The 15765-nt window shown below is 23.6% G+C and overlaps 10 protein-coding genes across 10 annotated transcripts; 3 read left to right on the top strand and 7 right to left on the bottom strand.

Moving 5' to 3' along the window:
- Positions 1–882: 882 nt before the first annotated feature.
- On the bottom strand, positions 883–2358 carry ENU1_201220 (hypothetical protein; the record flags this gene model as incomplete). The annotated part of the gene is made up of 1 exon (XM_008862119.1): positions 883–2358. The coding sequence occupies one exon, from the start codon at positions 2356–2358 to the stop codon at positions 883–885; it is 1476 nt and encodes a 491-aa protein (XP_008860341.1).
- A 271-nt stretch (positions 2359–2629) lies between these two features.
- On the top strand, positions 2630–3334 carry ENU1_201210 (adenylate kinase; the record flags this gene model as incomplete). Its single annotated transcript, XM_008862118.1, has 3 exons — positions 2630–2824; positions 2911–3056; positions 3115–3334. The coding sequence occupies 3 exons, from the start codon at positions 2630–2632 to the stop codon at positions 3332–3334; spliced, it is 561 nt and encodes a 186-aa protein (XP_008860340.1).
- A 103-nt stretch (positions 3335–3437) lies between these two features.
- On the bottom strand, positions 3438–4763 carry ENU1_201200 (Myb family DNA-binding domain containing protein; the record flags this gene model as incomplete). The annotated part of the gene is made up of 1 exon (XM_008862117.1): positions 3438–4763. The coding sequence occupies one exon, from the start codon at positions 4761–4763 to the stop codon at positions 3438–3440; it is 1326 nt and encodes a 441-aa protein (XP_008860339.1).
- Positions 4764–5018: 255 nt separating this feature from the next.
- ENU1_201190 (hypothetical protein) lies at positions 5019–6488 on the bottom strand (the record flags this gene model as incomplete). Its single annotated transcript, XM_008862116.1, has 1 exon — positions 5019–6488. One exon carries the CDS (start codon positions 6486–6488, stop codon positions 5019–5021), a length of 1470 nt encoding a protein of 489 aa, XP_008860338.1.
- A 179-nt stretch (positions 6489–6667) lies between these two features.
- Positions 6668–7882, bottom strand: ENU1_201180 (Myb family DNA-binding domain containing protein; the record flags this gene model as incomplete). Its single annotated transcript, XM_008862115.1, has 1 exon — positions 6668–7882. One exon carries the CDS (start codon positions 7880–7882, stop codon positions 6668–6670), a length of 1215 nt encoding a protein of 404 aa, XP_008860337.1.
- Positions 7883–8022: 140 nt separating this feature from the next.
- On the bottom strand, positions 8023–10125 carry ENU1_201170 (oligopeptidase A, putative; the record flags this gene model as incomplete). The annotated part of the gene is made up of 1 exon (XM_008862114.1): positions 8023–10125. The coding sequence occupies one exon, from the start codon at positions 10123–10125 to the stop codon at positions 8023–8025; it is 2103 nt and encodes a 700-aa protein (XP_008860336.1).
- A 507-nt stretch (positions 10126–10632) lies between these two features.
- ENU1_201160 (LIM zinc finger domain containing protein) lies at positions 10633–11796 on the bottom strand (the record flags this gene model as incomplete). Its single annotated transcript, XM_008862113.1, has 1 exon — positions 10633–11796. One exon carries the CDS (start codon positions 11794–11796, stop codon positions 10633–10635), a length of 1164 nt encoding a protein of 387 aa, XP_008860335.1.
- A 291-nt stretch (positions 11797–12087) lies between these two features.
- ENU1_201150 (hypothetical protein) lies at positions 12088–12456 on the top strand (the record flags this gene model as incomplete). Its single annotated transcript, XM_008862112.1, has 1 exon — positions 12088–12456. The coding sequence occupies one exon, from the start codon at positions 12088–12090 to the stop codon at positions 12454–12456; it is 369 nt and encodes a 122-aa protein (XP_008860334.1).
- Positions 12457–12721: 265 nt separating this feature from the next.
- On the top strand, positions 12722–13554 carry ENU1_201140 (sec 13 protein, putative; the record flags this gene model as incomplete). The annotated part of the gene is made up of 2 exons (XM_008862111.1): positions 12722–12831; positions 12879–13554. The coding sequence occupies 2 exons, from the start codon at positions 12722–12724 to the stop codon at positions 13552–13554; spliced, it is 786 nt and encodes a 261-aa protein (XP_008860333.1).
- Positions 13555–14418: 864 nt separating this feature from the next.
- On the bottom strand, positions 14419–15222 carry ENU1_201130 (hypothetical protein; the record flags this gene model as incomplete). Its single annotated transcript, XM_008862110.1, has 1 exon — positions 14419–15222. One exon carries the CDS (start codon positions 15220–15222, stop codon positions 14419–14421), a length of 804 nt encoding a protein of 267 aa, XP_008860332.1.
- Positions 15223–15765: the final 543 nt, after the last annotated feature.

Below are 15765 nucleotides of genomic sequence, written 5' to 3'. Positions count from 1 at the left end.
ATATTTCATTTCATTCTATTTATTATTGAAGTTCAAAATACAATAATATAACAAATAATGAAATAAAGAATGATATAATTGAGTCATTATAAAATAAAATGAAGATAAAAGATAATAATAGAAATGAGTTAACCAAATAATATTATATTGTATTATTCATCTCTCACAATAAACTTATTTTTCATTTAACCATAAAAATGTCTATTCATCAATTATTTACTTATTATTTACTTTTTTTCAATTTTAAAAATATGATTTTATATTCCTCAACATTCCACATTTTTGTTGAGTTAAATTCGGTTCAGATGTCATCAATTTAATTACTCTTCATTTAAGTTGCTATCTTTTTTTATTTTGAATTTAATAAATATTAAAATTTCATAATTTTATTCTCTTATTTAATGGTGAATATACCAATACTACTATAATATTACAACTTATTTTTTGCACAACAACATTCATATCCTTTTTTTCTTTGATTATACAAATATGTTCAATTCAAGTCATTCATTATCAAATCGCTTGCATACTGATAGATAAATGATATTACCACATTTATAAATACACATTCTTATGTTATAACAAATAATATCCAATCATAATAATTATTAGTCACTATCATCCATTTAGTATTGAGTAATAATTTTTCTAACCAATAGCAAGACCATAAACCAGACTGCTGATTCAAAAAATTAAATTCATTTTAACGCTTGTATAGTGTTTCTGATGTATTGTCTTCCATTCATTCTTTACACACAAGAGATAGATAATCAATAAAACAATTTAAAATAATATTTTCAATAAACCAAAAAAAATCATTCAAAAATAATAATTCCTAATAAAAAGAGAAATAAAAAAATAATAATTGGATTTAAAAATGATTTAGTTTTTAGTTCCATTAACTAAATTGTTATAAATTTTATCAGTCAAGCGATTAACTAAAGCTTGGTCTTGAACACATTTAGCACCTGATTTAACGGCACATACATTAATAGTATGGACTTTTTGATTTAAATGTTTCATAATTAAATGACATTTTTTAATAGTCTTTTTTTGAGATTTTTGAATAACTTTTTGAGATTTCATTACTTTTTTAACAATTTTATTTAATAATTTCTTTGGCATTTTTTCTTTTTTAAGGACTTTTTTAACGACTTTTTTAGTCAATTTTTTAGCTTGTTTTTTAGAAACAACTTTAGAAATAGTTTTTTTTAATATTTTTTGAGCTTTTTTAATAGCTTTAATATTAGTACCAGCTTTTAAAATTGCTTTTTTAGCAATTTTTTTAGCTTTAGAGATAACTTTTTGAGCTTTTTTAGTGAGAATAATTTGAGTTTTTTTACCTGCAAGTTTTAATTGTGTTTGACATTTTTTATTTGATAAAGAAATTAATGAATTTTGATTTTCAAGTTTAGCAATTCTTTGTTTATAATCAGCAAATAATTGAGCATCCATAAATTTATCTTTTTCACTTTGAATTCTTTCTTTTAATACAGCGAGTTCTTCTTTCATATCAATATATTCTTTTCTCATACGATGTAATCTTTTTTTATTTTCTTTTAATACTTCACATGAACAATTTTCAATATTTTTATATGCCATTAATTTAACTTTACTTATTTTTTTTGCTGCTGCTGAAATAATACCAGCAGAATATGTTTTTCCATATTTTCCTGAAAGAATTGTTTTAATTTTTTTAACCATTTTTTTAGCTTGTAAAATTTGTTTTTTAGAAGTTTTTTTATGATTATTTTTACGTGCTAAAATTTTAGAATATTTCTTTAATAATATTTTTGCAGCTTTTTTGACTTGTTTTTTAGATATTTTTTTAGATTGATATTGTTTTCTCTTGAAAAATTTCATAATATTCCTTTTACTCATTCTCTTCTTTAACATTCTTCTTTTGAGTTGTGCTTTTCTATTCTTGTGTGTCACTCTTCTATGATGATGTCTTCTCATTGGTCTGGCTCTTCTCCTTGAATGTCTTCTGTGATGATGTCTTCTCTTTGGATGTCTTCTATGATGGCGCTTTCTCCATAATCTATATCTTCTCTTTGGATGTCTTCTGAAGTATCTTCTACGATGATGTCTTCTCCATGGTCTAAATCTTCTATAACGTCTTCTTCTTCTATCTTCGTCATCATCATCTGTTAATTCATACTCATCATTATCATCTTCTTCTTCATCTTCTTCATCTAAATCAATTTCATCGTCTTCATTATCTTCCTCTTCATTTAGTTCATCAACATCATCATTTAATTCATACTCTTCAAAGTCATTGGTTTCACTGACTTCAAAAGCATCTTCTTCAACAGCATTTACAGCAAATAATAAGAGTGCAATTAAAAACAATTTCATATTATGATTTTTTTACTTTTGAGTTCTTCTTTTTCTTGTTTTTTTTTTAGAAATAGTAATAAAAATAATAATATATTAAACAATTTACTATTCTTAGTATTTTTTTAACTAAAAATAATTTATTTCAGTTCTAACTGTAATAAACAAATATTTTCTATAAATTACAAGAAAAATGAATAAAAAAAAATAATAAAATAAAACGAAGAAAAAGAAAACTAACAAAAAGATAATTTTTTTTTTAAGGGTTTACTTTAAAATGAGGAGTTAATTAATGTCAACAGGTAATCGACCTAAACCTAATATTCTTGTAACTGGAACACCAGGAACAGGAAAGAGTTTAGTATGTTCTATGATAGCTGAAAGAACTGATATGAATTATGTTAATGTAGGTGATGTAGTGAAGCAATATGGATTTTATGAAGGAAGAGATGAAGAAATGGATACACTTATTTTAGATGAAGATAAAGTTTGTTAAAAAAGAAAAAAAAAGAATGAAAGAATAAAATGAAACGAATTTTATTATTTTTAAAAAGAAATACTAAATGAAAATAGTTATTAGATTATTTAGAAGAAATTCAAAAAAATAATAATTTTTTATTAGAATATCATTCATCCGAATTATTTCCAGAGAGATGGTTTGATTTAATAGTTGTATTAAGAACGGATAATAGTGTTTTATATGACAGATTAGTAAATAAGTTTGTTAATAAAATAATTAAAATAAAATAATAAAAATAAAATAATTAACATAAATAGAGGATATAAACCAAATAAAATTGAAAATAATATTGATTGTGAAATATTTCAAATTTGTTATGATGAAGCAATGGAAAGTTATCAACATAAATTAGTTTGGATGTTACAAAATGATACTCCTGAACAACTTGAATTTAATGTAAATTGTATTTGCAAATATATTGAGTTATGGCCAAAAGCATGGGGAATATCAGTAGAAGAAATGCTTCAAATACATTAAAAAAATAAAACAAAAATAAAAGAAAAATAACAATAAATGAAAATTGATTTTTTTATTTGAAATAAAATCTTTCATTTTTAAATTTTATTTTTACATAAAATCATTAATAATTATCAGAATTAAAAGGAGGTAATATTGTTCCATTTGATTTAAATTGAGAAATTTGAGAAGGAGGAACTTTTTGTTTATTATTTCTAAGTCTAGAATTTTCAAGATTTCTCCATTTATCTTTTAAATCAACACAACTTCTATCATCGAATTTAAAATTATTTAAAATTAATTTCCAATGACCAATACCAAATTGTTGAACACCTTCTATTAAATTTTGAGTTTCTTCTTCAGTGAATCTTCTTTTCTTTTTTTTAAGTTTATTATTTTCAGTTCCATCATCTGTTTTAATAGAAGAATTTTCATGAAATTTTAAAGAAGGTTTTTTTTTAGATTTTTCTTGTTTGTCACATTTAATTTTTTGTTGAAGAAATAAATGATTTTGTTGAATATGAGGTTCTGTGAGTTGGTGAATATATTGACTTTGATAATTTTCAATTAAATCCGATTGTTGTTGAAGTAAAAAATCTTTTACTTTAGGATCTTCACCAAATACAATTGCTTGAAACGTAGTAGAATCCAATCCCATTGCTGTTTGAATTTCTCTAATAGAAATGAAATCAGTAGAAGGCCAAGAGAAAGGTTTAGAAACAATTTTACCATTTAAATAATTATAAAAAACATTTCTTAAAGTAGAAGAAGGACATATTTCTTTAAATTGATATAATAAATGTTTAATATGTTCAATAGTTCTAATTAATGGATATCTTGAAAGAATATATTTAACTTCTTGTATATTTTGAAGATATTCATTTGAATCTGTTATTCCTTCTTTTATTGGTGTTTTTAAAAGTGCTTCAATTGCTGATAAACAATATTTTCTTGATGATGCAACATATGGTTGTTCTGAACTCTCTGGAAGTAAAATATTTATATGACGAATAAGTTCTCCTTGTTGTATTTGAAATTTAGAATATAAATGAAAGATTGAAATCATTCCAACAATTCCTATTAATGATGGAATTGTTTTAAGTATTTCTGCATTTGGATCTGAACAATATATTTGAATTACATTTGAAATAATTTTTGGTAAATATTCTATTTCAATATTAAATGGTTCAATACTTTCAAAAAAATTTATAACTGTTGCTAATGCTCTTTTATTATGTAATTCTTGTGGAATATCTGATTCTACAAATATTTGTTGATTTAAACATTGTTCATATAATTCACAATTAATTCCTGAATCAATTAAATATTCACATATTGATATTAACGTTTTTTTATGATTATCAAATACATTATAATCATCTACTTTATTTTGTTTTAATTGATCAATTATATGATGTGCAACAATACATTTATCTTCAATGAAATTCATTTCTTCTTATTCTTTCTAAGTTCTTTTTTTTAGTTTTTTTTTTCTTTTTTTTTTCGTTTTTTTTTTAATTGTTATTTCTTTTTATAACTTTTGTTTTTTATTTTTTCTTTTATTTATGTTTTTTGAAAGAAATAATAATTTATTAATATTTTTATTAATATTTATTATATTAAATTTATTATATTAAATTTATTATAAATTAATTATAAAACAAAAATTAAATAACAAAAGAATTGATGGAAGAAGGTAAATTTACTACTCTTGGAATAAAGAATTTTGTGACTCATTATCTTCAGCTTCATATAAAGAACTTTGAGTTGCAACATTAATTTCAAGAGTTTGATATGTAGCATTCTTTCGAGACAGTCCACATAAAATTCTTTGTAATAATACTAATAATAACTCTACTAATGCAACAACTACTAATGCAAACATTCCAATACCTCCAATAATTTTATAAACTAATCCTGTTGTTGTTCCATAATCACATCCATTAACAAAGTATGTTGATTCAATTGCTTCTTTATCATCTGGAGATTTTAATTTACAAGTTAATTCTGTTGTATCATTTCCATTTAATTGACAATATCCATAACAACTCTTACACATATGATTAGAAAGGAATCGAGTTGCTAAATGCATAACAGGATCAACAATAAGTCCATTAAGTAAATCATTTCCACTACTTGAAAAGAAGAAATATAATTTATTTTTAACAGTAGTATAAAGTTTTTCATATTTAATTCTATCTTTTGGTGATGCAGTATCATAAGAAATACTATAAAATGTAATATCATTCTCTCTAAGAGTAGTATTATATTTAGTAACTAATGTTTTCATATTTTCTGTATCTCTATTTAATGAAATAATAATGGTTCTTCCTTTCATACTTCCAGTATATGTTTTAACCATATTTGCTGCTTCTTGAATAGGTGCATCATTTGAAGATGATGCATATTTAAGAGTAGCTAATGAATTTTCTATTTGACTAAAATCACTAGTAAAAGCAACTTTAGTTCCATCATAGTTCATAACACCAACTTCAACAGTAGTACTTCCTTCTTTAGTTTTTGCCATAGCAAGATCTCTTAAACTATTTAATAAATCTAATTTAGCACCAGTAAATGCATCTTCAGTACCACCAAAGTTAGGATCAATCACTAATAAAATCTTTGCTTGTCTTCCTGTATTTTTTATTGTTTGACTAGTTGTCTGTTCAATATATTTTTCTATCTCACTTTTACCATGTTCTGATAATGCACCATAACTTCTAAATGTAATACATTTACCTGTCTCAAAACAGATACGACATAGTTTACCTGTTTCACTTGAAACATAAACATAATCAAGATATGGTGAAACTCCTTTATATTCAGTACAATGTTCACTATTTATAAATAATGTTCTTAATTGTACACTAACATCATAAGTTAAATTGTAAAACACTGCATGTGTTCTATTTAATATATTAGATGAATAATTTAATCTATGATATGAATAATATCGTTCACCATTATCTCTAAATACAGCATCTACATGATTTATTTCTTTAAAGACTGTCACCATTTGGCCATTTGGTCCATCATAATATAATTGTCCATCCATTGTAAATGATAAATCTTCAATATTAGAGACATATACATTTCCTTCCATAGTTTTAATGGTTGTGTAATTACTTTGACCAAATACTCCAATACATAATAATAAACCAATAATTCCTCGCATCTAATATCTTTACTTTTAAGATCTTTTGATCTTATTACTTTTTTCTTTTTATTTTTTTTTAATTTCTTTTAATTTCTTTTAAATCATAAAATAACATAAAAAAGTAAATTATTTTTCTTTTTATACACATCAGTTTTGTTATTTTAATAAATAACAGAAATTTGATTTACTTTTTGTTATTATTGAGAAAGATCCAATTGTTTAAATCCATCAGACATTAAACTTGGAGGAATCAAAGCGTTTCCAACAGATGGGAGAGTATTTTTTTCTTGTTCATTATTAGGATGAGCCATAGTTGGTTCATTTGATTTTTGTTTATTATTTCTAAGTCTAGAGAATTCAAGATTTCTCCATTTATCTTTTAAATCAACACAACTTCTATCATCGAATTTAAAATTATTTAAAATTAATTTCCAATGACCAATACCAAATTGTTGAACACCTTCTATTAAATTTTGAGTTTCTTCTTCAGTGAATCTTCTTTTCTTTTTTTTAATAATTTGACCATTTTCATCGACTGGTTGACGTATTGGTTTATTAACTTTTTCATTTTTCTTTTTATTAACTTTATTAGTTAAAGACAAATCATCTATTTTATTATCATATATTCCAACAGGTAATTTAACAGGTTCTGCATAATACTGATAAATTAATTGTTGAACTAAACTTGGATTTAATGATTGATGATACTTTTCTAATTGAGTTTTAATATGTTCAAGTGTTGCAATAACTGGATATCTTGCAATAATTTGATGAATAGAAGTAATTCTCATAAGAAATTCTTCAGGATTAGTTAAATTATCTGGTATTTCAGTTTCTGATAAAATATCAATTGCTTCTTCACTACAAGAACGACTTGTTTTTAAATAAGGAAGTTGTGATAATGCAGGAAGTAATAAATCAAGCCAATCCCACATTGCTTGAGTTTGAACCTTTTTAGAAACGTATTGATAAAATAAAGTAATCATTCCAGTGAGTCCAATTAATGAAGGTAATGGTTTTAGTATTTCACTTTTTGAATCTTCTTGAAAAAGTTGAATAACACATTCTGATATTTTTCCTAAAGATTCTACTTGTGGACAATTTGGGTCAATTCCATTTATTATTTGTAATGCATATTTTAATGTTCTTTTCTTTTTATAATTTTGTGATAATTCATCTGGATTAATATATTCATTTTGAATTAATTGATTAAATAGCCCACACTCTATGTCTTGATCCATTAAATATTCACATATATCTTCTAATGTTTTTTTTCTACACAATGTTTCTAAATCAGTTGACACAATCATAGGACTTTGTTCCATTTTTACTTCAATTGGTATATTTTGTGTTGGATGTAATGGCTCTTGACTAACAATTCGTTGAAGGGTTGCAAACTGAGGGTTATTCATTTTCTTTTGTTTTTTTGAAGATAGAGAAACCCTTTTTTCTTTTTTTTTTTTTTTAAGGTTTTCATTATTTTGTTGATTTTAAGGGTTTTTTTTTTGTTTTATAATTTTTATTTTTAAAATTTTTGATATATATAACTAATTTAATAATCAATTAAATTGAGTTTCTTTAATAAAGCAGATGGGTCAGGGTCTCTTCCTCTAAACTCTTTAAATAATTCACTTGCTGGTTTAGAACCACCCATTTCAAGGATAGAAGTTTTGAATTTAGTTGCAATCAGACTATTAAAAATACCATTTTCTTTAAATAATTCAAAGGCATCAGCCTCAAGAATTTCAGCCCATTTATAAGAATAATAACCACTTGCATAACAATAAGTTAAATTAAATAAATGACTAAAATGACGAATAATAGATAAAGAAGGAGAAGAAAAAGGATAATCATAATTTTCAGTAATTAAAGAAATAAAATGATCTAAAGGAAGATTAGATTGAATATAATGTTGATGTAATTCTAAATCAATTTTACTAAATTTAAGTTGTCTCATCATATAAAATGCTGACATAAACATTCGTGTTTGAATTATTTTATTATAAATTTCTTGAGGAATTTCTTTTATTCCACCAACTTCATTAAATAAATGAAAAACTTCTTTTTCATATATCCAATTTTCCATAATTTGACTTGGTAATTCAACAAAATCCCATTCTACATTCATTCCAGTTAATGAAGCAAATCTTTGTTTAGAAAGAATTGTATGCATAAGATGACCACTTTCATGAAATAATGTTTTTAATTCACTATGACTAAAATATGAAATACCATCATTATTTGGTGGTAGAAAATTACATACAACTACTCCTAAAGGTTTAATAAGTATTCCTTGTTCATTTAAATAGTTTGTTCTTAGAACATCATGAAATCCACCTGCTTTTTTTCCTTTTCTTGAATATAAATCAAAATAAACTCCACCTAATCGTATATTATTTGAATTAATAATATCATAATATTTAACATCTTGATGCCATCCTTTTATTGTTTTATTATAACAAAAAGTAATTCCATATAATCTTTTATATACTTCAAATAATACTTTAAATACAATTGGTTCTGGAAAATATTGTCTTATTTCTTCTTCATTATAATTTAATTGTTTTTCTTTTATTTGTTCAATATAAAAATTAATATCCCATGGATTTAATTCATTATTTCCTGTTTGTTCTTTTTTATATTTTATTATTTCTTCTACTTCTTTTTTGAAGAATGGTAATATTTTCTGATGTAAATCTTCAATAAAATTCATTGCATTTGTACTACTTTTAACCATTCTTCTTTTAGTAATATATTCTGAATAATTTGAATATCCAAGTAATTTAGCAATTTCTTGTCGTTTTTCTAATACTTTATTAATAATATTAGTATTATCATATTCACCTTTACTACAAAGACTATTATATTGTATAAATATTTCTTTTCTAATTTCTTCATTTTTACAATATTTAAGTAAAGGTAAATAAGAAGATGCTTGAAGAGTAATTAAATAACCTTTTAACTTTCTTTTTTGAGCTTCATTAAAATAATGTTCTAAAATATTAGATGGAATACCATCTAATTTGTTTTTATCTTCAATTAATAATGAGTATTTATCTGTATCATTTATTACATTACTTAAATATTTTTTACTTAATTTAAATATTTCTTCTTTTAATTGAATAAATTTATTTTTTTGACTATCATTAAGTAAAATCCCTCCATCAATAAAGTCATTATAAATTTTTTCTATTAATTGTTTCTGATCAAATTCTAATACTTCTTTTTGTTTATAATTATTTTCTATTAATTTAAATAACTCATTATCAGTATAAATACTCGACTTAAATAAAACTTCTTTTGAGAAAATTTCTTCATTTAGAAGTGAATATTCTTTAATATCACTTCTACATAAAATTAATATGTTAATTTTATACATTATATCTTTTAATGGAATTATTGAATTATCAAATGCACGTACTGTATTTTCAAATGTACTTTGATTAATTGGAATTTCTTTTATTTTTTGAATATTTTCTTTACATATCTTAATACCTTCTTCAATGTCATTGACAATACACTCTGGTTTTAGCTCTTCGAAATTAATTATTTCTTCATTCTTTAAAAATGGGTGTTGCATCTTTTCTTTTTCTTTATGAAAATAAAGTTCTTTTTCTGTAAAAATAAGTGAATTTAATATTGATAAAATTTTCATCTATTCATCATTATTTAATTAATATTAATCATATCATACATCATAAAAAAGAGTAATTTCTTTGTTTTATGTATTATTTAGATTTTCTTCTGGTTTTGTGAATAAATCATTTTATTTTATTGTCTTTTCTTTTGTTTTATTTCTTCTTTTTATCATTTTCTTTGATTTTTACTTCAATTTTTAATGAATTTCTTCTTTCTTTATTTTCTTTATTTTATGTGAATGAATATTTCATTATCATTATATTATACATATTCTCTTTTAACATAACATAATTCTTATATCTTTTTCTTTTCTTATTATTCTTTCATATTATATTACTTCATTCTTAAAATTATTATTTATTATGTTTCTTATTTAAATACATCATTATAATCAGATATTATTTGATAATTTGAATATTGAATTTGTATTAATGTCTGTTTGATGCTTCATGCATACCAACTTCAAATCTAAGCTCTTTTTATAAAGTTATAAAATAAAAAAGAAAATTAAAAACCCTCTTGTTTATTTCTTCTTTTCAGCTTTTTTTGCTTTCTTTAATTGAGCCTCAATTTCTTTTTCTTTTTTCTTAGCTGCTTTAGCTTCTTCTTTCTGTTGTTTCTTTTGTTCTTTCTTTCGTTTTTCTTCAAGTCTTTTTGCCTCTCGTTCTTCTTCTTCTATAGCATATCTAACATCTCCTGGAAGTTTATTATAACATGAAACACAAATTGGATTATTTTCGTATATTTTAGTTTTTTTTGGATCCATCAATTTGTTACATTGTGAACAAACAAAACATTCTTTATGGAATGTTTTATCTCCTACAATAACACCTTCTCCACTATGAACAACTTTACCACATTTTTCACATACTTGTCCAAATAATTTATAATAATGGAAATTACAATAAGGTTTACCATCATGTTCAAGGAAAGAAACACCTGTTAATGGTAAGTCACATTCAGTACATGTCAAACATTCTGGATGATACATAAATCCACATGCTTGTACAGAACGTCCAGAAATTGGCTTTTTACATTTCTCACAAATAGAAGCAGATACTTTCTTATAACAAGCAAGACAATATCTCTTTCCAAGATATTCAATAGAACTTCCTCCTGTAAATTCAGATTGACAAATTGCACATTTGAAATGTTCAGGATGACATTTCATACCATTAACAATAATATAATCTCCAATAATTGGCTCTCCACATTTAAAGCAAAGATCTTTTTGTTTCTCTTGTTCAACCTTTTTACGAGCACATTCTTGACAATAAGGTTCACCTCCAATATCTTTATATGGCTTTCCTTTTAATGCTGCTTTACAGACAAAACATCCAAAATGATTTGGGTGGTATTTCCTATTATTAAATTCAATTGCTGTGTCTTCTATTGGTTGTTTACAATAATAACATCGTGGTCCACAAAGGTTTTTATAGCAATCACTACAAAAAACTTCTCCATCATCTTCACAATAATCTTCTTCTTCAAGTAAATTACACCCACACTCTGCACAAGTAAAACAGCCTGGATGGAATGCACCTTCATCTACTTCAACAATTTCACCAACAATATTTTTTCCACATCGTACACATGGATTTCCTTCAATAATAATTACAGTTCCATCAGGTTGAGTAACTTCAAGAGTTTCTCCTTTCTTAAGATTATTTATTTGCTCTTCAGTCATTCTTTGATTTATTTCAAGTTCATTTGACGTTAAAATTTTTGTCTTCTTTTATCCTATCTTCCTTTTTGTTTTTTATTTCTTTTCTTTTCTTTTTAGTTAAGTGTTTATTTTCAGGTTAATTTAATCAGAAGATTGAATTATTTTACTTATCAATTAGAGAAAATATTTAAATGAATCACTATTTTTGTAACTAATAATTTTTGTACAAATTTATTTATGATATATATCCCTTTTTCTTTAAACTGATTAAATAAAAAATAAAATTATGTGAAACTTAAAAAAAAAGAAAAGATGAAAATATCGGTTCGTTTGGGAGAAGCTCAATTTGAGAAATCCACAAAACTCACACTAAACTTATCAGAAGTACAAATTTGTCAAGGGAGATTTATTATCGTTCAATGTGGAGATCAAAAATTTCAGAGCTCAACAGAAAAAACAAGTACTCCTCAATTTTCTGATTGTTTTTCAATTAATATTGTTCCTTCTCAACGTCCAATGATTTTATTTGAATATTATGAAACATTTGTAGTAAAGAGTAGTGTTTATAAGGCATTTGTTATAATTGAGACAAATCATTTAAGTTATAATAAAGATGTTAGTCAATGGATTGAATTTAGTAATGGGGGTCGTCTCTTTGTTACATTAAGATTATGTAATTAAAAAAAGTTGTTTTTGTTATGGTTTTTGTTATTTAATTTGTTGTTAAAAAGAGAGAAAAATATAAAAAAGAAAAAAATAAGGATCTTAGAAATGAATAATTAGATAGAAGAAATGGTTTGTTGGTGATGAATTGATTAATTTAAGGAAAGGAAAATTAATTGATTTTAGGCAAATATTCAGAGATTCACAACTAGTGAAAATATAGTATGTTAATAATATTTTTTTTAGTATTTAATAAGAAAAAAAAATAACAAAATAGGAAGATATGGAATTTGATTTTTATGGAACAAAAGTTGCTTGTGTATTGGATGATAAGTCAATTGTAATCTTTGACACAACACAACCAGAACCAAAAATTATCTCAACGCTTGTGGGGTTTGTATTATTTATTTTATACATAAATAAAAATGATTCATTTATAGACATACTGCTGCTATTTGGCAAGTTAAATGGAGTCATCCAAGATTTGGACCAGTTTTAGCTTCATGCAGTTATGACAAACAAGTATTAATTTGGAGAGAAACTTCTAATAATAATTATGCTATTGTTTATTCTCATAAATTCCATACTAAGTCAGTCAATTCTATTTGTTTCTTCCCTGAGAGTGAGGGATTAAAATTAGCATGTGGATCAAGTGATGGACAAATTAGTATTATTGAGTATGTTGAATCAACTAAGTCATGGAAAACAACTTCTTTTAATGCTCATCCTGCCGGAGTAAATACATTAACTGTAATACAAAATCATATGAAAGTTAATATTGTTAGTGGTGGCTGTGATAGTATTGTTAAATTCCATGAATATATTGATGGTGAATGGAAATGTGTTAACCAACTTAAAGACCATAAAGATTGGATTAGAGATGTTTCAGTTACTTCTTCTAATGGTAAACTTCTTTTAGCTACTTGTGCTCAAGACCATATGGTATTTATTTATGAAGTAAATGGAACTACCATTAAGTTGATTGACCATTTACCAGAATTTAAAGAGTCTTGTTGGAGAGTTGCTTTTAATGGTGATGTATTAGCTGTTTCCTTATCCAATAATGAAGTAGAAATGTGGAAAAATAATGACGGAAAATGGGTGAAAGAAGAATAAAATCCAAATTTTTCTTATTTCAGGGTTATTTTTTTTATTGGGATAATTTAGAATCGACTTTGAAAAAATAAATAAAAGAATTTTTTTTTTGTTTTTCTTTTTGTATTATAAATGTTTTATATTGAAACGTTATTCAGACTTGTGAACCTCTCTTTTTATGTTCTTTGTTGTTGTGAAAATCTTTTTTATTAAAAATAATGTTAAGTCAAATTTTATTTAAATTGAATACTTTTTTTGTCATATTAATTGTACTATTTTTTTTTAATTGAAACAAATTTATTTTCTAATTAAAATTCAGTGGATGAATGAAAAATTATAGTTGTATATTCTTTTCATTATATGGTTTATCAAATTAGGTGTTAGTTATAATATAATTAATATAATTAATTTACTTTTTTCATATGATATAAATTCTAATCAATGAAAATAATTATTGGATTAAAAGAAAAAAATTAATATTTCAATTTATTTCAATTGTACAAGTAATTAGAGTTAATTAAAGAATTTTATATAACTGAATTAAATTATTTATAAAACAAAAAATATTTTTTATAATAGAAATGTGATAGTAAATTACATTTAATTCAGTAAGTTTTATTGTTTAAGAATTAAAAAGTCATATTCTTTCTCCATGACGTTAGTGTTGAAATTAATAATAATATTATTCTTTTAATAATACTACTTAATTCTATTAGAATAATCTTTTTTTAACAAATAAATAGAAGAAGTTTGGTTAATTAAACATAGAAGAAGAAAATTCTTATCATTTAATAAGTGAAGAAAATAAATTATTAAATATTTTAAATAAAAAAGATGAATTTCAATAAAAGTTTAATATAAAATAGAAAAAAAAAGAAAATAAAGTTAGCAACAATCCCAGATATAACCAACTCGAGTAAAGTTTGATGCTTTAAGATCTTCTGGATTAATAAAGAAATTAGCAATACCACAATCTCCCCACATTATATAGTTCGAATGATTTCCACCAAAAATACTTCCAATTTGAAGAAGAGTTTCAGTAAGTTGTTTATTATCATAGAATCGAGGATCTTCTTGTGTAAATGAAGAATATCCACCAATATGAATATCATCTTGAACACTTAAAAATTCATAAAGATATTCATTTAAACTATCTTTTTCTGAATCATCAATTTCATATTTCATTGCATATTTATCAACAATTTTATTAAATTGATAACAGCTAGGTGAAATTCCCATTTCTCCTTTTTCTGGAAGTAATAAACAAGGTGTAAATATAGGACCGTCATTTTTATTTTCAATAATTGGTGCTTCTTGTAATTTAGTTTCATCTTTTTCAATTGACTCAAAATAAACAACTCTAAACTGTTCTTGGTTTGTTATATCTTCATAATTAGCTCCAAAATTATATGAATCATCAACTAAAATATAAAATTGTAAAATTCCTTTTGTTGGATAATTTTCTAATGCTTCAAATTCTTCAAAATTAATTTGCATTAGAAAAGATAATGGTTTGTTAGTGGATAAGTCTTTTGGATATTCAAATCCTTTTGGTAAATAAGGATTTCCTCCTAATTTAGAATTATATCGACTTGCTGGTTTATCACTACATTCAAATCTAACTATTTTCTTTGTTGTTGTTAACATTATTTCTTTTGCAATTTTCTGAAAATTCTCATGAGATGTCATTTGAATTGATTATTGAATATTTATGAGATGAAATTCTTGAGCTTTTGTATTATTTCATTTCTATTTTAGATATTAATCCTCAATTTTATCTTTTTTTTAAATAAATTAATTAAGTAAAAATTAGTTAGTTATTAGATATTCATATCTTCATAATTGTTGTTGTGAGTTTATAATTTAAATCTACCCACTTAATATTTCTTTCATATAATTTATTTTTATTAATATTTTATTCAATTATCAGTGTTTTATTAGTAATAACAGAATAGAAATGAAAAAATACTAACTATTTTATGTTTTTAATAATAATTTCTGATGAATCAAATTTGTGGTTTTAGTAAATATGAAAATGTTATTACTTCTTTCCATATTAGTTAATGTATTGATACTCTTAAATTTCTGTTTCTACATATTAATGATATATTGTACTAATTTATATTTATTTTGTTATTATCCATTCATTTACTTTCTTTATATCATATTTTCTTTATTCTTTTTATTATTCCTTTTGACTCTCTTTTATTATTTTATCGTTTCTTTTTTTTC

The sequence above is a fragment of the Entamoeba nuttalli genome, assembly GCF_000257125.1.
Source record: "Entamoeba nuttalli P19 unplaced genomic scaffold asmbl_9523, whole genome shotgun sequence".
NCBI lineage: Eukaryota > Evosea > Mastigamoebida > Endamoebidae > Entamoeba > Entamoeba nuttalli.
The sequence above is the reverse complement of the archived record's forward strand: the minus strand, read 5'-3'. Positions and strand labels throughout refer to the sequence as shown.